Raw genomic sequence first — 24,367 nt, forward strand, 5'->3', positions numbered from 1 at the left:
CCATGTAACCTAACATATCCGTATTCATAAGTTCCAGGAATAAGAAGATGGACCTCTTCAAGACACTGTTCCCCCTGTCACAAGTGCCTTATCTCATAGAATTATTTTGAAGATCTAAAAAAAAGTGCATTTAAATACTTATTACAAAGGTGTGGCACATTACTGATAGCTACTATTATTAATATTATTAATATTCTTATTATTACAAAGACAGAATCCACATCAGATAATAGTCATGTTAGATGACTCTGAAAAGCCATTAAAATTCGAAGGTTTGGAGATTCTCTAAGAGAGACAGATAATTACTATTGGTCATAGGGTATGAGTCTCAATGTAGCAATATAAAGCATGTTGTTTTTCTTCATTTATCTTGACAAAGTTTTTTCAATAAAATAATAATAGTATTATATAACTTAATGCATCATATAGTATGACAGCATAGTGTATTTCAAAATCATTATTAATAATTTGTAAAGTTCAGAAGAGTCAAAATAAGAAAAAACCAGTCACTCATACTCCCATCACTCAAAAACATAATATTGCCATTTTGGTGCATTCTAGCAGTTTACTTAATATACATATTTTTAATTTTTTTTATTTTATTTTAATTTAATTTTTTTTGGTAGGGGGAGGTAATTAGGCTTATTTGTTTATTTTTAGAGGAGGTACTGGGGATTGAACCCAGAACCTCATGCATGCTAAGCGTGCACTCTACTGCTTGAGCTATACCCTTCCCCCATATACATATTTTTAAATAATTATGCTAATATGTCTTTATAAAATTGTATGTACTATTTTTGAGCAAGTTTTCTTTATACAAGTAAAGGTTTATTGTAGACAAATAAATCATATTGTCCCTCCCCCATCATGAGCACTATTAACATTTTCCTTCAGCGCTTCACTGCGCAGTTTTATTTACTTAAGATCACATTGTTTAAAACATTTTAAACATTGTTAGCCCAGTAGCACTTATAGGTTATGAAAGAAAAATGATATAAAGGAGCTGATTGGAGTGAGTTTACATGCAGTGGGAGTCTTACTAGTCTTTTCCAGTGTAAAAAATTCCAATGATTTTGTTCAGTTAATATGAGAATTTTAAAGGTATCATTACTCAAGTCCCTTTGCAAATGAAATAACTACTTGATGTGTCATGTAGTTCTACTTTTGTGGAGAGTAAATATAAAAATACGATTCTCTTAGCACAGTTCCTGGTCCTGTATATAGCTTTGCTGTATCTGAAAAAGATCAGTTTGTGTTTTATATGACCACCAGAGGCAAGAATTGCCACCTGAATTCTTCAGCGGTATAGTTTTTTAAGCATGTATGCCTATCAGAGTGTATTAAAGTGCTTAGAAAGGTGGTATTCCCAATGTAATCAGCATGGCTCCAAACCATACTAAAAATAGGAGCTGTCATTTATTGAAGGCTTTCAAGAAGTTCACAGACATCATTTTTAACTGGCACAGCTCCCCAGGTAGAAGATAAATAAATAGTATTGATTCATTTTACAGATGAGAACATTGAGACTCAGAGAGTTTATGCAACTTGCTCAAGAACATACAACTAGTTAACAGGGGAGGGGCTATTCATACCCAGTCTGTCTCACTCCATATCCTACACTCATCCCACCACTACATTTCCCTGCCTCTCTGAGTGCTCAGTTTGGTGCCCCATGTCCAAAGAAGTACTCAGGAAAGAGACAAGAGAAGAGTCACAGAGACAGTTAACAGGACCTATGAGAAAACTTTTTTTTAAATAATTTTTCCTGGAGCAGAGAAGCGGAGAATGTGCTGGGAATGGACCTCGAGTGTGTGAAGGATTCACAACAGGAAATAGTGGCCGTTCCTCTTTACTCTTCACCTCGGCTAAGGAAAGAATGAGAAGGGGGAAATGTGCTTCTAAAATGAGGAATTGCCGTTTGGAATGGGAGGAAGAATCTCCTGGCTTGGAGACATATTAAAGGCTCAAATGAGTTATTGAGAGAAGTATTGTGGAATGTCTTGCAAAGTTTTCTAAAAACAGAAGGCAGCCTCATTTGTCTGGGCTGACAAACGCATCCTCTTCTCTGAGCCCAGGAGTGAGCTCGTTGTCGAACCAAATGGGAGCCCCTGCGTCCCACCTCATTACTGACTGGGGGGTGGGGGAGTGGCCTAGAGACCTGCTACCCCCTTGTTCCTCAGTTCCCAGTTGGGCCCCGAGATGACCCCTCCTCAGATGTCCTCAGCAGCCCCCAGCCCATCCCGAAGCTCTTTCTCTCAGACCCGCCCTAGCTGGAGCTGCTCATGGTTTTTGTCCCCTTTCTGCCCCACAAGAAGCTACTGCCACAACCCACATCCCATTTTACAGAATTTAAACTCACCTGCTCTGCGTTCAGGGCCCTTTATACAATTCTGCTCCCCAAACGCCAGTCCAGTCTGACTGTTTGCTTCCTTACTCTCACCTTCCCCACTCGTGCCCTTAACTCCTCAGTCTAGTGTGACATCTCCTGCGATCCAGTCATCACCTATTACTTGTTTCAAAATGCACTCTAAAATATTCTGAATATTCTCTCCCTGCCCAGCCCTAGCCCTGGCCTCCACTTTTTCTTAGAATCCACCTACCAGGCTTTTGACACATTTTTTTCCCCACTTTGATTTTTCCTTTTTGTCTTCTATGCGGCATCATTTCAGTGCCAAACTCTTCTCTCTCTACCTCATACATAAGCTTGCTCACTCAGAGAAGGGTCTGGACCCTTCTGGGGCTCCACTGACTTAAGACCAGAAGGGCAGTGCTGAGCACATGCCCTCATTGGGCCAAAACGTGTTGAGCATCTCTTCTGTGAGTGTGGTGCTGGGGCCAAGAGGAAATAGGGGTCACTGGAGTCCCTACTTGTAGGAGTCTGAGGGTCTGGGAAGGGGGGGGGGTGCCTACAGAAGTTACTATCAACTGTATTCATCTTCTAAGGCTGCCAGGGCAAATTGCCACAAACTGGGTAGCTTGAAACAACAGGAATTTCTCCTTCACGGTTCTGGAGGCTAGACGTCTGAAATCAACATGTCGGCAGGGTTGGTTCCTTCCCAGGCTCTGAGGGAGAATCTGTTCCGTGCCTCTCTGCTTGCTTCTGGTGGGTGCCAGCATTTCTTGGCATTCCTTGACGAGTAGCTGCATCACTGCAGTCTCTGCTCTGTCTTCACGTGGTGTTCTCGCTCCGTGTTTCTGGGTCTCTCGGTCCAAATTTCCCTCTTCTTATAAGGACACCGGTCATTGGATTTGCCCTCCCCACCCCACCCAGTATGGCCTCATCTTAACTGGATTACATCAGCAAAGGTAGTATTTCCAAGTAAGGTCACATTCTGAGACCCTGGGAGTTAGGACTTCAACAGATCTTCTTGGGGAGCCCAGTGTAACTCCCAATACCCCCCCCCACCCTCTACCCTCACAGAAGAAGGAAATACACTATAAGGTGGGGAGCTTCGTTTTAACAAGGGGACGTGGATGGTGTGTTGTGGGAGCACTTCACTGAGAAAGTGGGATTAGACGTCAGAAAGAAGTGACATTTGAGCATGAGCTTGAGAGAAACCGGAGTCCCCGAGGCCAGGAGCTGGGTGTGTGCTGGGAGGAGGTACAGGCTGGGCAGTGGGCAGGATGTGAGGAGACCTGGGCCGTGAGAGGAAAGCAGAGGGGTTCCCAGGTGAGGTGGAAAGGCAGTGGGGAGGCAGCTCCGGCAAGATCCTGGGGTTCTGCCCAGAGTTTGCCCTTTATCCTATAGGTGAGTGAGTGCACGGCGAGGTAGTGAGTCGGCAAACACTCTTTGAAAATATCAATGCAGGAATAAATTATTCTTCAAAGTATTTCCAGACCCAAAATGTCAGGGCTCCTGAAATACAGGGACCTTTACATCCTGAATCTTGCTGAAGTGTTAGGCTAGTGCAGGCTGTTGGATCAGGGAGAGGCCCGGGAAGAGGGGAGAACTCCCAGGAGGAGACAGAAAGCAGAGGGGGTGTCAGGAGAGAAATAAGGGGAACCAGCTCTGCTAACCCCGGAGTCAGTACACGTCAGGGATAGAAAGGTGGAAACCAACCACCTTTCTTACAAACCCTGAATTGTGATGCGTGCTGTTTGGTTGTACAAGTAGAAATCCATTTTGAAAAGAAAAATTCACCCGTCTTTCTCTCTTTCCTGCCGCCACAATTTCAGATTCTCTCATGCAGAAGTTGACTTAGGTGGCTTTTAAACTTAACTTAATGTGTTTGTTCTTAGCTCCAGAGAAAAAAATATCAGATCTTATCAACCCTCTATTGTACTTTACTAATTAAAACTTAGGAGAATTATTGTCCTTGTGCACAGGGACGCCTCGGTGATACAGCAGAGTCCATCTTTATATTTAGAGCTCATGTGATTAGCATATTCATTCCGATATATTTTCCTTAAACTGTTCATCCTTGTACACATTTTATTAAAAAGAGTTTGGAAGACAAGGCTGAAGAGTAATAGATAAGAATGATTAATTTTAATTCCTTATTTAAATCAACATTTACTAAAGAAAATTTTACTGCACTTATTATTTGGCCAAAGGAAATTTTGAAAGCAGCTTTTTGTTACAGTTACCATGAAACTCAGTTGCTCTCTTGGGAAATAAGTGAATTATCTCTCAAGAAACGCTGGGCAAATGGCTTTACAGTTTCGTTCTCAGGCGTGTCATCCTTACGTGAGATTTAGATACTAATCCCTCAGGAGGGTTACTTCTCTCTTAATTTTATGGTATGTAAATAGAAATTACAATTATCTCACAAGATGCTCGTGAGTATTTAGAGTCGATAAATAAATGGATTTGAAATGTTTCAGGTGCTGGTATGATGCTATTGGTTACCTCAGGAATTTGTGAGAACACGCAGCAGTATGTGTGGGACATACACAACAGAACCTCTCATTTTTAAATGCGTAGTGTTGTGATTCTTTTTTTTTAACTTCTTTTATTGAGTTATAGTCGTTTTACAATGTTTTGTCAAATTCCAGTATAGAGCACAATTTTTCTATACGTTATAACTATACAGGAACATACATATATTCATTGTCACATTTTTTTTCGCTGTGAGCTACCACAAAATCTTGTATATATTTCTCTGTGCTATACAGTATAATCTTGTTTATCTATTCTACATTTTGAAATCCCAGTCTGTCCCTTCCCACCCCCCACCCCCTTGGCAACCACAAGTTTGTATTCTATGTCTATGAGTCTGTTTCTGTTTTGTATTTATGTTTTTTTTTAATTCCACATATGAGTGATCTCATATGGTATTTTTCTTTCTCTTTCTGGCTTACTTCACTCAGAATGACATTCTCCAGGGACAAAATCACAATGTAGAGAATCTTAGCTTTGGACTGGACCTTAGGTTTCAGCTCCTTTCCCTGTAAGCATCCCTTCTACTAACATCCCTCTGAGAGTGTTCATCCGATCTCTCCTTTGAAGATTATAGGAGTGTTTTTGGAGAAAAAACAAAACAAAACTTTTTTTTGGCCTTACCACTTCACATTTTACAAAGAAAGCATTTTCCCAATCTTCTAATGCTCTTCAGTGAAAGAGGGGCTCTCCTCATTCCAAGAGTGTACTTGTCCCCTCCAGTTGCCAAAGCATCAAGGGACTTACATAATTGCTGAATATTCATGTTTATTGAACCTACACTTAGACTGAAATTCCTCACTGTCTAGTAACAAGATGTTTTCTATTCTGTTGAATGAAGAGGCTCTTTAATCTTGAAAGTGGGCCTTTTTGGAGAGCATTCCAAAGTGCCAATCAAGCCAAGTACCCTACCTTGCCTTTGAACTCAGTAAGCTGAAAGTGTGTCTGTAATCTCCAGCGTTGGGTTACCATAAGGCAAGAGGTAGTAGGAACGTTGTGGATAAATTAAAACCCCAAACTGTTAGTCTTAGTGAGGCTTGTATTGGCACTATCAACAAAGAGCATTTTAATCAGTCAGATTCTCCCTTTTGTCTTCTGTCCCACCTGGTCCCTGATCTTGGGCAGGGAGAGGAATGGAGGCTGCTTATAACTGGGGTTTCTGCAGATGTGCAGGTGTGGGGGTGAGACAACAGGATGCCCTCCAACTTGAGCTGGTGGCCTGGTTCAAGATTTGTTCTTGTAATCTACCCAACTGGAGATGAGTGTTCTAAAGAAAAATTAAATGGCCAACAGTAAGTCAATGGGTTAGAAAAGAAGAGATTTAAGGACTAGATAATTTGTCCCTTAATTACAAGACCTAATAGTATAACGTTAACATGCGTAATAACCATCCATTGTGCATAGTGGGAAATTCGGGAGAAAGGTAAACATGAGCTTAAGCTGCTTCTGCAGTGGTTAAAGGGCAAGTCCATTACTTGGTGTTCCATGATTGTTGAATAGTCAATAAACCTATTGGGTAATTCCTGATTTATCAACACAGAGCAACTGAAAGTTTTTTTTTTTCCCCAGAAAAGGTGGACTTGGATTGACATTTTATTTCTGTGGGCATGATCTTTGCAGATACCAACAGCTTTGGCTCTTACACTGCTGCAGCTGGTCAGCCCTTGAAACCAGACTCATATTAGGACTCGCAACCAAAGGTACCAGGGCTTAGATAGGAAGGATCAGATTGGGAAGGAAGTGGACAAGACATTTTTTAGGCAGCTTCTAGGAAAATTTCCAGGAGGAAACTACAGGATCTCTCTGGGGGTTCTCAAATCCAAATGCCAATAGAGGCCAGGCAGTTAATATGGACAAGGGAAGTTGAGGGTGTAAGGCTTTAAGGAGTGGCGAGGACTCTAGCAAGGTGGAGAACACATGCCCTTTGTAATGGGAGCAGCCAGTACTCAGCTCCAGCCAACTGTTGCCAGGTTGGAAAGCAACCCAGGTCTGATTTCTCAAGAGAAGCTAGACTCCAGGTGTGAATGTGAAATCCTCCAATTTTAAAAACCACTGTGCAAGTCAAATAAACACATTTCCAAGGGTCGGAAGATCTGTGGGCCTCCAAGTTGTCACACTGATGCCCAGGAAATAAAACCTCAGGGATATGATGGGAGCCAGTTACTTAATTTTCTTGCTTTGAAGGTGGTCACAAATTATTGGTGTTGCAAATGTAAACTGGTCTCCTACCAAAGGAGAGAATGAATGGGCTTGAGGAAACTAAAAGAAGGAATCCAGGAAGAAAAGACACTCGGAAGGTCAAAGACAACATAAAGCAGAGCCACAGTCTGAGTAATAAGTAGATATGACATGGAAATAAAGAAGGGAAGGCCCAGTCCCTTTTGGGGAGAGAAAAAGTTAAAGTGTGAGACTGTACTCAAAGAGGATAAATTTGGACCTTCTGGAGGAGGGAAAGTAGAACAGCTAACAGGATCATCGTGAAGTCTGATGAGAGCCTATGGCGGTCACAACCAGCTTGTCTTCTTCAGGCATTCGTTATAGTAGCATTAGTTAAAGTGCATTCCACGGGATGTTAAAGGGCGAGTCCCAGGAAGACAAGGGAGTTCAATCATTGGAAAATTCCAAATTAAATATATTTCTTTTCTGTATGATAATGTAGAGCCTTTAATATATGTAGATTCTAACCTATTGAGACCATGCAAAAGCAGGATAAAGTATTTAGTTTCCCAGATTTAATTAACCACAGAGTCCTCCTACACCAGAGCATCTTAAGAGACCAATATTTTGCAGAATTCGCATTGCTGAACACCAGATGAAAAGGAATACACGTACTCAAATGACCCATAGACTGTCCCTTCTGGCCATGGGTGTGGGGACAAGTCACACTTCTAAGGGAATCCTGGTTAGTATCTCTAGCGACTCTGGTCTCTCGGATAGGGAACTAAGGGATGTGGGGCAGAGGTGATGCTCTAGTCTCTTCCTCAGTCATGAGTCAAGGTTCTAGGAGGAACAGGCATGTATGGGGCACAAGAACAGTTCTGTAACTGATCTGAGAATGACTGTTCCTCTGGACCGTGGATTTCGATTCTGGAATGACAGGCCACTTGGCAAGGAATCTGGAGCTTGTCACATAAACCAAGAAAAATATTTTTGGCCAGAGACTTGGAGACCAAACAGGAAAGTTTTAAAATGAGATTTAAAGGGGATAAAGTAGAATGTTCAAATGAAACTCGAAAATCACAGCCCACAGAGGGGCAGCAGGTGTGAGCTAGAAATAAGAGGCCCCACAGAGGGGGTGCCAAGCAGTTCTCCAAGGGACTGGCAGTGGGCTCACGTCCACACTGGGAGCACATTTGCCAACTGCACTGGGAGGGGGCAAAGTGAGCGGGTCAAGTTCATTGCGGGAGGCAAGCATGACCTCTGAGACAGTGGATGGGTCTCACAGTGGACTGGGGTGAGTAGAACACACAGCCAGAAGGCCATGCTAGATGAGGGTGACACGTTCTGGTGATCACAGTCACTGAGGTGGATGTTAGAAATGTATACACAAGTACACAAGTAAGTCACAAAAATGTCAGAGTGGAAGTAAAGCCAAGCACACATGGGTGAGATTTTCAAAAGGGCAAAACAGAAAGGATTTTGCTGGCGGTGGATACTCCAGTCTTCTCAGGCAGAGGGAGTCTCTGACTGCTGCTTTCCTATTTAAGACTTTTTAAAAGCAGCACAGGAAGAAGATGGAGTAAAGATGGGAAGAGGGTATTTATCAGCCATCTGCCCCATCTGATGAACTGTTGACTTGCCTGGCTAACAATCTCATGATTTAAAAGTTAGAGGAACCAAGGAGGAACCTACTTACTCTGTACTTAATTCTGACTGGGAAGCATCCAACTGGCTCACAGTGTAGAAGGCACAGGAAACGCAGGAGAAAGTAACCAGATCATCGCGTCATTTTATGAAAGCCAAAGGAGGAAATACGGTGCATGCTTGAGGTGTGCCCTTCCCTCACCTTCCTACCTCTTCTGCTGCTTCTTACTTCCTTCTGGTACCTCCATTCCCATTCTAATAAGAACTCCAGGCCAGATTTCAGGGTGGCCACCAGGGATTTTAGGATGGACAAGTCACCATGTTCCTTTCCCAAAAATGGAGGAGAGCAAAGATTCTTCAATCCAAGTTTAGTAGGAAATATGTATCGCTTGTATTTCAAGTTGGAACTCAGAGCCCATGAGCCCACAAAGTTTTATACATGGCAGGGGAGTTTTGTTGTTTCATTATTTGAGTGTATATTATAGGACCCACGTGTACATTCTCAACTGATACTCACAACAACCCCTGCAAGGTAGGTAATATCATCCCAATTCAGAGATGAAGAAACTAAGGGATAGAGACTAAATGACTTGCTTGCTCAAAGCCACATCGCAACTGACCTGTGGCTTGAACCCAGGCCTTTCTGGCTTCTAAGCAGAGCTTTTTCAGCTCTACCAAGCTGTCTCCAAAACCTGACACTGGATACCTAACGGGCTGATAGGCTTTAGTAGTTACTCTGAGAACCCGGTCTCTACATAACATTGTTTCTATGGGGAAATGTGCTCGGAGTGACAAACAACTGGCTTAACCAAGGAACTTTTGTAACCTGACCTGTCACAAATCAGGCACTGCCTCAAGCTCAGAAAGGCTAGTTGTGGGAAGTAGAGAGGAAAGCAGACTTTATTCAGCCAGCGTCCCCTCAGACACCATGATACCATTCCAGGCTAGCTTGGCATTTGCCGAGAAACAACAGCTTCAAACGCATCTACAAAGTCACCATGCAGCACCTACCACTGAAGATGGATGTGAGGACCATATGTGGGGGCCCTTTGTTTCCTAAAGCAGCTAGTGCCGCTCCAGCACACAGTGAACGCTGGATAAGTGGGGACTGAGATGATTCTCAACAGCTGAGGGTGAGCTAGAGTGGAGGGAGTGGCGAGGGAGGGAAAGCTCTGCTGTCTCTCTTGGGGCCTCCCTGGGAATTATGGTAGGGGGAATTACGGTAGGGGGAGGGTGTGGGCCTACTTTTGGGGGTTGCCTCCTGCTCCCTCGTACAGTTCCTAGTTTCTGGCCTTGGTTGTTCAGGACCCAGGAAGTGATCTTTCTCAGCGAGAGCTCAATTCCAGCAAGTGGCCTGTCTTCTCCAGGTATTCAGGGCTATGTTCTCATCAGCCATCCTCCCCATCTGCCTTCAGATAGCAGCTATCTGGGCTGATGGACGTGTGAGTGCTGGTAAAGCTAGTTCAGAATCAAAAAGCTGCACAACAGCTGAGCAGTCGTTATAGAACCTCAGAGATCCGCACTCCCATCTCCATTGCCTGCTACCTTCTGGGAGCAGAATTGCTTTCTGCCCCCGTGTTTGACTTTGCTGTCTGAGAACTGTGAGATCAAGCTTATTCAGAGCCCTCTAGCCTCAGCCAAATCGGCCTGAAGGGGATTTTCATTCCACAAATAAATCTTCAAAGGGAGAAAGGATAGCTAAAGGCAGCCAAACTCGGCGAGATTTTTTTAAAACAATTTTTTATTGAGTTATAGTCATTTTACAATGTTGTTTTTTATTTTATTTTATTTTTATTTTTTGGATGGGGGAAGGGAGCTGTTTTCTCTTGTCCAGGACAGATCCTGACTGGAAAAAACTCAAGAGACTTAGCCCTCAGGAGAGAAAAACTCCAGCTGTCTCACTGGCTCTCTCCTGAGGGTCACCCCCAAAGTGGCAGGACCATGTGATGGACTTCCCATCAATGTGGTAGTTCTCAAGTCAGGCCATGGAGCTTCAGAGAGACCCTGGGACCTCAGAGCAGCAGTGTGTGTGAGCGTGCTCCGTACCACGGATGGAGAGTATAAGAGAAGCCTCCGTGTTTTGGCCAGCACGTGTGCCCCGCATGCATACACGTGTGTCCACAGGTGCTGCACTAGGGGAGGATCTGATTTCCAACTTCAGCAGGCTTCGTGCTGGAGTCCTGTCCTTAGGGGGAGATGCTGTCAGGTGCCAGACAGAATTAGGGAGAGACTACCCAAGGAGACTCTGTCCCCAGCCCGCAGAAACAAGCTGTCTTGTGTGCAGGAGAAGGGTCACTGCTCAGTGGGAGTAGATTCTCTGGAGTTCAGAATTAACCTTGAAGGGGTAGGGAGGCTGCTCTGGACCCAAGGCTGGTAGATTTGGCCCTTTGTTATTCTGGGGCAAGAATGGAGACCAGAGACCAGTAGGGAGACCCACACCACAGACTCTGTGGGGAAGAACGCCACGGGGTCTTTAGCCGGCCAACCTCGAGCTGAATCTCATGGCCTGAGTAGTAGCTGTGATCAAAACTGGTCCACAAGCATGAATGAGAATGACCCGCAGCTTTGCAGTCACTGGCTCTTATGGCTTCGCTTGACCTTTCCACTTCTCTAGAGGCTTTAGGGGCATAGCAGGAGCTCAGGGGAGTGGAAAGGTAAGGGATGAAGTTGGGAAGTTTGGAGCTGGGGTTTGAATTCCAGCCAGTGCATCCTCAGGGACTGGTCTCAGTTTCCTAATATGTACCATGAGAAGGCTGCTATGGCTTCAAAGGGGACCACAATCCAAGCTGGTATGGAGTGGTAGTTCTGCATGCATCCAGGTACTATCAAATAGTACACTATTTTTATTTATTTGTCACCAGCCCCCACCATGGGTGCCATATTGAGTAAGATTTCTGTCAGCCATAAAGCTGTGCTAAGTAATCATTCATTCTCCACCTTTATGACTCAACAGCATCCATTTGCCATTCACTCAGTTCATCTGATTACCAAGAGTAACCAGTGTAAGTGATTTTCTTCCATTCCACAACAACAACAACAACAAAATTTAACCCACTGTGCAGTCTTTGTTATGAGTAAATGCACAAATACTATCCCACATTAAGAAATGTTGATAGCAACTCATGGACTCCTTCCATACTTTGGACTATTCTTTGGGACCTGTGATCTCCTGGCTGGGAATCCCTAGACCCCAAAGTCCCCTTAAGTGCAAACGATCTGCCATCTGTGATTTGGGGGTAATTTTTCACAGATGAAAATGACTTAAGAAGTGTCCTCATAGGTTATTAAGAAGGTTCCCTATTTATACTATAAAACAAATAGAGGCCAGGCAGGCTTTCCTCCTTCCTTGGCCTTTGTGTTTTCTTTAGCCCTTCCTTGAGTTCTCCCTCTTATTCCTCACACTTCTGCCCACCCCCTCCTGGTTCTGGTCTCCCGTCCCCCAGCCCATTCACACCCCTTAGATTATCCTGAGTGCCATGAACATCAGTCTTGTCCCCAGTATGGAAAAAAGCCAGGGAATACCTTGCCCCTTGAGCTGAGCCAAGACAAATCTGTTGGCAGGAACAGCGGGCACAAGAGTCACACTCAGAGAACAAAAACAGCTGTTTATAAAGCCTGCTTCCTGGTTGCTGGGGGCTCACTTTCCCTTGTACCAAAGGGGCCACTGCCTCCTCTTGGAAAAGGTCCTTCCATCCATAGCTCTGTGCCGGGGGGGTCACCGAGTGCCGTTCCAATGAGCAGTGAGAGCAGGGGACAGCATGCAGGGTGGATTAGATGTGGTGACAAGCTCTTTGATGGGCCAGGGCAGCTGGGTGTGCGGGTGACACAGATGGCCTCTGCAGCACCTGTGAGGTGACGGTCACGGGCCCCTTGCAGGACTTCACATCCTGGCCTTAGAACTAAGCCCACCTCCCTTGGTTTTTCTTTTTCTTTTTTCAACCTTTGATCTGAACTTTGGTTTATACAATTATTCAATGTCCAAAAGCACTTGGGATGCAAATAATGTAAAATGTTAACAGATAAAGTGTTCTCAATATTATCAGTAAGATCTGTCATTCAACTCGAGTTGCATTTGCCCGTCCTGTGCTGCCGTCATACCCATCTGATTGTGCTAGGTTGTTATTTTCTGTGACAGTCTGCCACAAGTCTGCTCTTCAGTAGTAGCAGTAACACCACCCATAACCCAGCGAACCCATAATATTCAGTGATATCATTTGCTTTTGTTTTTTAATTAAGATGAACCTTATGAAAATGTATAATTAATGTACTGAAGCAGCTGGTTGGCTAGGCATTGTGTCCCCTGGATGTGTAGTTTGGGGCCTTACGGTGTTCTTTAAAAAAACTGAATTAGTTGCCAACTTTAATAATCAGGAGATTTTACATAAAGAACACACATCTCTGGCATCTTTGTAAAAAATGGCAGCTCTGGCAATGGTTGGGCCCACACCCCAACATGGTGGTGGTTGTGGAGCACATGGGCCCCCCACCACACACACACCTCATCCTGTGCCACGTTGTTCAGGGAGCTTGGAGAAACCTCAGAAGTCAGTTGCTCCGAGTCCTTCATTGTAGGATGAGGAAACTGAATCCAGGAGACCCTGAGTAACTCTTGTGGGGTCATATTCTAGTGTGTGTGAGGCCTGGGGCTACAAGGCGGGTCTCCTGCCCACTGGCCCAGTACGGCCTCCACATTCTGTCCCCTTAGCGCACCCCACAATGCCACCTTGTGTAGCGCCTGCTTCACCAGGCTGACACAGGAGGCCTGACTGACTGTTTGAGGCATGACCCATTCGGGGAACCTGGTTATCAAAGTCCAAACCACAAAGAGGAACACCTTCACGTTAAGGGCTCCTATTTCTAGAAATAACTACAGTGTCCTCTTTGTAGCCTTCTAAGCCCAAAGAAATGTTTTCATGTTTGGATGACTTCAAAAGTCTATTGCCCTTAAAACTTCCTAGATTATCAGAAAAGGGCCATCAGAAGCTCACTGCCTTTGCTGGTAAAAGTGCCCAGCAGCTAGCTTGGTTGTACTTGTGGACATCTTTGAAAACAGGCTATTCATAGGCTGTTAGGATGGTGACCAAATCTAGCCCTAAATTGCTGACAAATATAAAAGAACAGTAGTCTCATTTTTCCCTCATCTGTCAAATGAAAAGATTCAACTAACTAGTGTGCAATCAGTGTTATTTTCTTATAAAGCAGGGGGAAATTAAGAAAGCCCCAAAATAGAGTCAACCCACGATGTCCCTGCTGCTATTTGCCACACCTCCCTGTGAATGAGAGTCCCTTGGAGCCCAGACGAGGGTCTTCTGCCTCAAGAACAGGCTCACCTGGGTAGCTTAGAGCCTGACAGTGAACCTCGGAGTTTCGTGGACCTGGAAACCAGCCTCAGGACAACTGGTTAAGGATTAGTCATCTCCAGCTGAAAGGTGATTATGAGAAGGAAAGAAATGGTGGGCCAAAAAAAATTCAGGAAGAGAGATGAGGAAAAAGCAGTCCAGAAGTCATTAAAACATGGTTAGTTTTATTTTCTTCAAAAATATTGGCTGCCTGGGATAGACCCCCACACTGCTCCTGTCCCTACTCCTGCAGCAGTGGGGGAATGAGTCTCCCACTGAGTGGGTTTCCTAGCAACAAGACAGAACAGTCAGGGAGCGCTTACCATGCGTTAAACACCTGCTTGGTGCTTTGCATTTGCCACATGAGCTTCACAACTTTGCTGGGTAGAGAATAATATTCCCACTTTGTAGAAGAAGAAATAAAGGGTCAAAGAACTTAAACTGTCTAGCTAGAAAGTGGCAGAGTCAGGCACGAACCCTACCTTCTCGGATTCCAAATGCCATGTTCTTATAAAGTGAAAATGAAACAGACAAAAACCAGAGCTGTATGTAGCAGGGACAAACCTCCACCATGGGCCAAGAGTAGAATGCTTGGGGAGACACCTTCAAAAGACAAGAAGAACGCTGGCATTCAGGCTGTCTGCTTGGCAGGGAGAGTGGGGGCTGTCTCCCACCTCACATTATAGGGTATCATATGCCTACAGGCTTTTACCAAAGACTTTGGAAAGGTGCTGGTGCTGGTAGAACAAAATGGGAAAAGGGAAAAGGGGAAGATGAGGCAGAGAATTTGCTTCAACCTGTGAAATTCTTATTTGTATCAACAGTGCCTATTCACAGGATTCTTCTGAGAATGAACAGGATAATATATGTAAAACGTTTAGTAGAGCGCAAACTGAAAAGCCCAAAGCCTCCCTGACGAGAGGCTTTCTCTACTTCCAGATCCACAAACAACCTGTCAGCACTCCGTGCTATACAGATCTGCTCTGCCAGTGTAGACAGAACCAAAGACTCCAGATGACTGCTCCCTGGTGTCTTGGTATGCAGTGACAGTAGGCTGGGAGTTTGGTTACTTCCTGTTCTCAAAGCAGCTGAAAAAGGGAGCAGCCAGTAACCTTCAGGGAACCCCGCCTCAGGTAGGCATGCCCATGAAGTCCTTGGCAACAACACACCAACATACACAAAGAGAGGGTCTGTCTTACCTTCTCTATGTCACTTGACCTCCACCTCAGTGCCCACCATTAATGGCTGACTTCAAACAGGTAGAATTCTGGGAGCCATCTCTCCCTGATCAGCCTTTATCCAGGCAGGAATTTCTTCTTTTCTCTGTCCCTACCCCCATGGCCCCTGCCTTTGTACTTTCAACCATTTTGGTAGCTAGGACAGAGGCAACCAAAGTAATCCCCCTTTATATTATCTCGAAGGCTAGTGGCTATTTTTCTGAGTAACCAGGGAGGTGGCCTTCATTAGGAAGAGAGTACTTTGATTATTGCAGGGCATCAGCAACACTCAGTCAACAAACTTTTAATGTATATGGGAATGAAGGCCGTCGACCTGTTCTACATGATTTTCATTTAATATTTATAATATTCTGTGAATTAAGCACAAGCCTATTTTATGAGTAAAGAGGCTCAGAAAAGTTAAAAAATTGCTCAAAGTTATACAACCCGAAAGGGCAGAGTCAGAGTTTGAACCCTGGGCTCCTTGATTCCATTCTGGGGTCTTTGCATTAGGACTGCACTGCCCCCTCTTACCGAGAACAGCTGAGAGTGGCCCACTTGAACCTGAAGTGGGAGTTGCCTAAAGAGCATTTGTGTTTGTCTCCCAGCCCAGCCTTCCCTGTTTCACTCTGTGTAATGTGTAGTTCAGGGGCACTGCCTCTGCCTCATTGCTGGGTGAGCCAAGAGAATGAAATGTGCAGGGTGTCCTGGGAGCATCTAGCCTTTCTAGGGGTCAACGTTGGTCTCCCTCACTGTCTGAGACTGTGTAGATTCAAGAACAGGAGGTTCCTGTGACAAATCCAATTCAAACTCCTCTAGAACTCACCTGGCCTCCAGGACCCGAGGGAATCTGACACTCTTCATCAGATAGTATTTCCTAGCATGTGATGCAACCACTAACGCCCCAAGCCCTTAAATACATCCATTTCACAGCCTGGTGAAGGAGAATCACAGCAGCCAAGTAAGTGTAATAGGAGCACAAAACACCACACCACACAATATGCAAAAGCATGCTAAGGAAGGGTAGCAGGGCGGCAAAGCACAGGCTCGGGGGTCAGTCAGGGGGCACTGCCCCCTCGGCACTTACTTGCCCGGCAACCTTGGGCAAGTTACTTACCCTCCCCAAGCCAAGTCTTTTCTTATTTGTAGCCAACAGTACCTACTTCTTAAGGTTCTATTTTTATTTTTTAATTGATATATAGTTGATTTACAATTTGTGTTAGTTTCTAGTGTACAGCATAGTGATTCAGTTATATACATATATAATTCCTTTTCCTATTCTTTTTCATTATAGGCCATTACAAGGTATTGAATATGGTTCCCTGTGATGTACATTAGGACCTTGTTTATTAGGACCTTGTTTATCTAAAGAATCTAAAGAGATAGTGTATGTGAAATGTTTAGCAGAGTGCAAAACCAAAGAACTATAGGAATAGAAACTATTTACTTCTAACTAAAATGTGCCTGAGTTAACAGAGGAGAAATAGAAGCTCTTCGATTTTGAGCACATAGTCTCCTGTGGGTCAGAGGTCAAATGTTAGAATCTTGGTAAAGCTATTAAAAATATGGAAACTCTGTGAGGCAGAGATCCTGCCTCTCTTATTCATCACTTTTTCTCCAGGCGCTTTGTGGTACGTGGCCCATACTAGGGTTCACTAGATGATCTATGAATGGATGAATGTTGGATGCATGGATGGATAGATGGATGGATGGGCCAAAAAAACAGAAGTGCCATCCTTCAGTTACAAAGAGGACTGCCACTGGAGAATTCATCTCCTGGTTCCCCTCTCTCAGTGAATGGCACCTGCCATCTATCATGCCATCTAAGACAGATCTTTTAAAAGCACAAATCTGTTCAGGTCACTACTGCCATGCATCCCCCACCAGTACCCCCACTTAAGAATGGTCCACAACACTCTGTAAACTTTAAGATAAAGGCTAAACACCTAAGTGTGGCATCCCCAGCCTTTACAATCTTGCTTCTGTCTGCCTTTCCAGCCTCCCCTGTTCAACCCACCTTTCTGTGAGTTCTAGGTCCCCTCCAGCAGGTCTGTGCCCTCTTGCCCTGTGCCAAAGCTTGGGCTTCTTCCTCTGCCTAGAATGTTCTTCCCCCACCTTCCGTATTCCCTTCCACGTTCCTCCAAACGCAACCCCAGCATCGCCCCACTAGGATGCTTTCTCTCACTGCCCCTGGCCCCACTAAGAATTAGATGTCCCTCCTCCTCGGTGCTCCCAATGCTTAGTACTTAGCTCACTACACTATGGTCTGACTCCTTATCTGCCCTTCCCAGGTGCCTGGGTCATGGAGTGCTGTGTTTTGTTCTTCATTGTACCTAATACACCTCCATCTAGTCCTGGCACAGTGATTGTTTCTTGAATTGATAAATACTTTGTCTCACACCAAATGTGTACTTTCTCAGAAGCATATTTGCAATCAACATCATGTCTTTGGACACTCGTGTGACCAGTCAAGACAATTAACCAAGGATTGGGGTGTGGTCTATGACTCTGGCAAAATCTGTTAGATTAGACATATGGGGAACGTATATCTTTAACCAAAAGTCTAGACACATGATCTGACAAATATGATCACATATTTTTCTGTTGTAGAAAAATTTGAATATATAATGTCTATGGCTACCCAACTTGATCTGTCATTTTTGCCTTACTATGTTATCCAAACATGCCAACTCAAGACATTGAAATACTAGCTAAGTAGCTAACATTCTTGGTGAGCTTACTATGCAGCAAGCATCTTGTGAGGTGCTTTGCAGTCATCTCATTTAATCTTCTCAACTACCCTTTGAAGTGAATCTTATTATTATCTCCATTTTACAGGTGAGGAAACTGAGGCTTAAAAACTTGCCAGAGGTTACACAGCCAGTAGGTTACACAGCCACATCTGTCCAGCAATGGAAGAGCAGTCTGTTTGATCTTCTCAGTCATTCTTCGATACTGACCTAACCATGACCCCTTAACCTTATTAGATCATCAGAAGAGCCACTTCTGGGCAAAAATAGCTTGTGGCTTCTGGAAATTTTTATTAAAGCTCTAAATCTCCTGGCAATAACTTTCAAAAGTCATGATTCAGACCAGCAGTGATATTTGAAAACGGAATCATAATGCAAGTCTCCTGGCTACAGAGATGCTCTCGCTGCTGGAGAGAAATGCTCAACCTTGACATTTATGACAGTCTGTGCTTTCCCTGTTACTGGGTCTTTTGCCATTATTGTCTACTGAAAGGCACTGACCCTCATTCTATCCTCTCCAAGGAATCCTCTCTTTCAGGGCTAATCGGTCTGTCCTCTTCCTTGGTTGTCATTTCACTGGGATCTAGAGCAGTATTTCTCAAAGTCCTACCAACTGACCACCTGCATAATGATCACCTGGGCACTTATTAAAATGCATATTCCTGAGCTCCACCCCACAACTGTCACGTAGAATCCTACAGATTGGGGCCCAGGGAGCAGCCTTTTAATCACATTCCCCAGGTAACTCATATGAATACTACTGTTCGAGAACCACAAATGTAGTCCCCTCACAACTCCAGGCGTGATCACTGGACCAGCATCAGCAGCTTGTTAGCAAACAAGGAATTCTCAGGCCCCAGTCCTGAACGACTGAATCAGAATTTGCATTTTAATGAACGCCCTCAGATTTGTATTCACATTACTGTGCATGCGGAGAACTAGTGATCTAGAACAGTGTTTCCTGTGCACATCATGGCATGCACAGAAAACACAAGCACTTGTTTGGCATACAGATGACAATGCCAGCTGTGGCATCAGGCTCAGCCCGCCCCACACCCCAACCTGGCCATCCTGAGGGCTAAGGAGATTGCTATCCGGGGCATACTTGTGCCACCGCACACTGGTTGAGGAGCACTGGTCTACCTAAAATAACCCCAGCCCTCCTAACTCTCTTCATGAGCAGCAGTCTATAAATCTTGCTTATTCTGTTTCTCTCATTTATCATCTCTTTTCCTGTATACTTAGAGTCTGAAAGGCTACTTCCCAATTAACAAGGCCTTAGAAATCTTCATGCAATGGTCTCATCTTCAAGTTCTGGGTGGACTCTGAGAAATGCAGAGAGAAAAGTTGTGTCTGTCATTCTGAAGAGTCGTCTGCTGTGGCCTCAAGAATACTGGGAAGAAATAAGAGCCTTCTACCCTTTGAAGAACGCTCCATTCCTCTTAGTCCACAGATCTGAGGCGGCTTCCTCTCTCCTGAAGAGTGTGCCAAGAGGAATGTGATTGTATTTAATCCTTCCTCAGCAAAATCTGCCAGCTTATAAACTGGACAGGTGTCCCTTCTCTTAGCCAGCCCCTGATAATGGGATGACAGTTGGGATGGAAGGAATGGAATACCTTCAGAAACACTTCCTGGTGAGACCATCTGATCAAAACGACCAAGTGTCAGGCCACACCATCTGACTTTGCAAAGCTCCCAGCTATGTGGGAACCCCATTGTTTTTCTGCCCCTCCCCCCACCCAATAAGGAAAATGTTGAAAAAATTTAAAGCTTAAAATGTTGAGCTCAGACTCTGAAGCAAATCTGACAAGGTCTACCCCTAATGAAGGACTAAGCAAATACAGTTGAGAAAGAGGTGGGGGAAGGGGACTATTGCTACCAGATAACTCACTTTTTCCTTCTCTTTCTACCTTGCCTGCAAATGGTGTCTATTTCTCTTCACTCTGCTTCCCCCAATCAGAGCGTAGACAGAGTAGCACACATTTAAGCTGGATTAATGTGGGGCTATCCCTCCTCTGTCCTGAGACTGTACATCCAAGTCTCAAAAGGCTGTCTGATCCTCCCTTCGTGCCCCAACCATTGAAGTTCCTCTGCATTAGTAGTAGAAAGGACTGTGACCAGAGCCTGCTGTCACTTGCCCCCTCTGGTTGACTTTCATGGAACTCTTCCCTTGATTCAGACATAGGCAAGCAGGCCTTTCTCCTGCTCTGACCAGGAAGTTCAGAGAGCAGCTGGCAGTTCACCCAGAGCAGCCATGTTGTCTAAGAAAGAAATGGGTTTTTCTCTAAGTTCATAGCAAAAACAGTTGGTTTAAAAAAAAAAAAAAAAAAGTCTATCCCTGATCATCTGATTGACAAGCACTGGAAATACAGGATTGGGGACTGCCGAGGGCTTGGGCATCCCAGCCCCCACAGCATAGCTGTTGTACACGACCGTTTCAAACCCAGGACACTGAACCATCTCTCTGCTTCGTGGTCCAGGATGAAGAATAAGCTGTGGTACTTTGAATTTGGCACCTCGGAGACCTTCGCAGCCACCTGCAAGAAACTCCATGACCACATAGAGTTGGAGGTGAGTTCCCAAGGCTTGCTGGACCTTGGCTCTGTTCTTGGACTGTCACACACCCTCAGGACATGTCCCCTAGGGTTCTTAAGAGGTGATCCAGAGCGTCATCCATTTGTTGTGCCTCCATCCTGTTCCCAGCTCCTCCACAGCCTCACTCCCAGAAGGTTCCAGTCATGGGGCCTGCTTTCTCAGCCTATCCAGGGAGTCCTTGGGGCCCTGAGAGCTAGAAGCCCACAGACCCAAGGCCCCAGACCCTTCCTACCTTCAGCCCTCTCCCCACCACAGCCTTGCAATCTCCCCTTTGCAGAGAGGTCAAGACTTAGTTGCTGCCCACGCAGGGAGAAGAGCCACCATGGGGGTGGAGACAATGTCCCAAGCCTGGTAAAAGCCTGGGAACTGATGGCCTCAGGGCTGCAGGAGTGAGGGGTCCGGGCATTGAGCCCAGAGGTGACCAGTCATCTCCCAGCTCACCCACCTCAGCTTTCGGGGACCTGACTCCCAGGCACCCAGTGGGCTGCATTGGGGTACACCTGTACAGTCGCTCAGAAGGGCCCTCGGTTTAATGCTCTCCTGTCACCATCTTGAAACTCTTAATGATTTTTTAGCAAAGGACTCTACATTTTCATTTGGAACCGGGCCCCTCAAATTACACAGCTGCTGGTGGTGGTGCATTTGTGTGTTACTGGCTCTCCCGGCGCTGGTGGCAGCCTGCCTCAGACGGCAAGCCGTCTTGATAAGCTGCCAGCCTCCCACCCCCCACCCCACTTCTGCTGGGCTGCTCTCGTGAAACCTGCTTGCCACTACAAGGTCTCCTTGGTCTCTGGCCACCCAAAAGCCCAAACTTCTACGCACACCTCTGCTGTGAGGACCTCAGGCCCATGGGTTCTCTTGCCCTGTGGTTCTCATCTGTCAAGCCCCGCCCTTCCCGTGGGATCCAGGCCTCTTTTCACTTGAGAAAAACAAATGAAAGGCAGAGAGTTCGGCCAGGATGGTCTCCTCCTGGCCCACCGGCTTTGTCCCTAAGCCTGCAGTAGCATCGCAGTCAAGTGGGGCCCGGGCATCCCTTGAAGGAGGAGCATTTGGCCCGAAGCAGTGTGGGAAAGCCCTGCCACTCCCTGCGGGAGGAGCCTGTGCTCACAGGGAGTTCGCACAAACAAAACACAAAGCCAGAGAGTCTGTGCTTCTCTTTGACTCATCTGCCTGCCTCTCCCCAGCGGTTGCTGGGTTACCAGCCCCAGGGTGGGAGGAGCCGACCCAGCTAATCCCCAAAACTTTTAACCAGCCCAGTAACAGGGCAGAGAGGCCCAGGAGTCAGATGCACGTGTCCCCAGGTGGGACCACCTACATCTGTAAGAGGCTGAGGAGCCTGCCATCCTCTGTGGATGCGGAAATTCACTGCCAGGGCTGCTGCAAAAGAGGAAAGGGCTGAGCCAAAGACTGAGCGTGGCTGGAGCTCTGTGTGCATTTTTCCCATGGCATGATCATCTGGTGGGGTGTCTTTAAATATACCCCGAGTGAGGGACAGCCCTGGCCTAACCACTGCCAGCTGCAGGCACACAGCGACTGCTTGTTCTCCCTGCAGCTGGCCTTGAAACTGTGCCCGGAATAGAGCAGCTCAGCTCCCCTGCCACCGCGGGGCCCCCGCCCTCCCAGCTCCCAGCTCCCGGCAGGCAGTGCCACGGTCCCTTCTGAGTCCAGTAGGCAGCAGGCCTTCCTCAACCGCAGAGGGGGCTGGTGGCCTCCAGAGAGGGGTGGGGGGGTTCATACTGTGGGTCGTTGGGGGGTTTCGGGAGCACTTCTTGTTTTCCTTCTCTCCCCATAATGAGTCTTTTTAGTATTTATTCAAGAGGCTAAGGATGGGAGGCTTATATGACAGGCGGGGTATCTGACAGCCCACAGGAGTGGGGCAGGCATCATTTTTGCATCCAGAGAGCAGTGGGTGGACGGTCCTGGGTCTTGTGATCCAGAGGAGGAGAGAGAGACAACAGGGGAGGCACGTGAGTGACAGGTGTTAGGAGCCTGCAGGGCACCACAGGTAGACGGCAGAGCATCAGGGATCTCAGGGAGGGCAGTAAAAGACGCTGTGTTGAGGGCCCTTCCATTTGTGGCCCCTGCACACAATAACCCAGGCCTGGAGCATGCTCATCAGGTCAAGGTCAGCCGTCTCGAGAATAACCCCACACAGGTATTCATACTGCATGTCACCGTTTCCAAAGCCCCACCACAGCCTTTATTTGAGTCACACATCAAGCCAGTGAGCTAAGTAGGCCGGGTATTCTTGTCCCCGTGTCTCAGAAAGCAAGCTGAGGCATAGAGGTTTAGAAAGATAAACAGAAGGGAGAGAAAAGTAACAAGGGAAGAGGAAAAAGTCACATGCTCCGACTGCATGCTGTAATGTGTCCTCATTTGATACAATAACCCCATGAGGTTAGTATCATATTTTTTAATGAGGAAACTGAGGCTCAGATACACTAAGTAAGTTGACCAAAGTTTCGTTGCCGAAAAGTTGCGAGAGAGGAGATTCTAGGTATCCTGGAAGGAGTTCAGCTTAGAACCCAAAAAACAGAGATTTACCTAACAAGTGCTAGAAACTTGGTGAATTTTTCCACGTGGATGCGTTGTTTTTTCCTCCTTTACTGAATGTGCAGCTATTTGGTTCCCTCAGCTGAGACAGCTGGGCAGGTCTGCTGAGAAATGCTTGAGAAGAACAGGAGGCACAGGCCTACTGCTCATTTGAGGAAGGAAGGGGTTCAGGCTGGACAGAAGGAGACAGAGTCAGAGGAAAACTTCCCTAAAGTTTACCAAAGGTTTTCCCACGCAGCATCTCATTTTAGTTCCATCCACAGAGCATGTAGGGCAGATGTTAATGTCCTCACTTCATGGGTGAAGAAACTGAGGCTGAGAGGTTCAGTGACTTGCGAAAAGGTACAAAGGTAAGGGGTTCAGGGGGACAGAGAGTAAAGTCTATTTCGTTTCTTTAGGTATGTGCATCTGTGTGTCCACCTTGGTAAAACTTGGATGGTGAAACTTAAAGCTTAAATGAGATTAGGCAGGAAAGGTCTCCACTGAAAGTCTCTCACAGGGAACACAGCCTGTTTCTTGGAGGCTTGTGGCTTATTGAGAACTAGGAGACTTGGTCCCTTCCCTGAAATAAAGCTCACATACGGCCCAGCTGACAGAACCCGGGAGAGCTGGTTAATAGAATACTCACTTAACTAGCGCTGAGGAAACTGGATCCACGTGGGCAATCACTCTGGACACTGTTTTGGGGGCTCAGAGACTCCAGTAGGGGAGGTGACTCCAGATCTACCGCTCACCTGCACACACCTGGCCAGGGCTGGCTCAGCTAATAGGGCTTGGCCCAGAGAGGTGTTAGCACTCCTCGGCTGAACTGTGTTGTCTGAGCCTCAGTATTCTCATCTATGAAATGGGAAGAAAGGGGGTTAGCCTACTTCCCAAGGCTAATATTCAGATTAAAGTTTTCAGTTTTTTTTTTTTTTTTTTAAGCAACTGATAATGGTGCTAAATGCCTCACGGAATCTACAAAGCAGCCTCAAGTGGCAGGTGTCAAATCACCTTTCCAGAGAAGGGGGTAGAAGCTGAGAGAAGGCAAGAAGCTCACCTGAGGCCCACAGCCTCTGAGTGGTCAGGTCAGGCTTTAACTCCAGATTGGCCCAAAACCCAGGAGTTTCAGGGAAGTACTGGCGCTTCAGTCTGGAGCAGAGATTCTCAACCAGGTATGAGGCTTATCTGATCTGCTCTTAGTCACATACCTTAATTTATTTTAACATCTCAGGCAACATTAAAAGCAGG

The 24,367-nt window shown here is 45.8% G+C and overlaps 1 protein-coding gene across 7 annotated transcripts in view; it reads left to right on the forward strand.

Annotated features, from left to right (window-relative positions):
- The window catches only part of DGKG (diacylglycerol kinase gamma), a 194,942-nt gene that overhangs the window by 116,548 nt on the left and 54,027 nt on the right, over positions 1-24,367 (forward strand). For all 7 annotated transcript variants that reach the window (XR_004320963.1, XM_032482760.1, XM_032482770.1 and 4 more), the window contains one exon: positions 20,470-20,560. Coding sequence is in view for 6 of the 7 variants with exons in the window: in XM_032482760.1 (XP_032338651.1) it covers positions 20,470-20,560 (91 nt within the window). In the remaining variant the exon portion in view is untranslated. The remainder of the gene's footprint in view (positions 1-20,469; positions 20,561-24,367) is intronic.

Source organism: Camelus ferus, chromosome 1 (genome assembly GCF_009834535.1).
Source record: "Camelus ferus isolate YT-003-E chromosome 1, BCGSAC_Cfer_1.0, whole genome shotgun sequence".
NCBI classification, from domain to species: Eukaryota; Metazoa; Chordata; class Mammalia; order Artiodactyla; family Camelidae; genus Camelus; species Camelus ferus.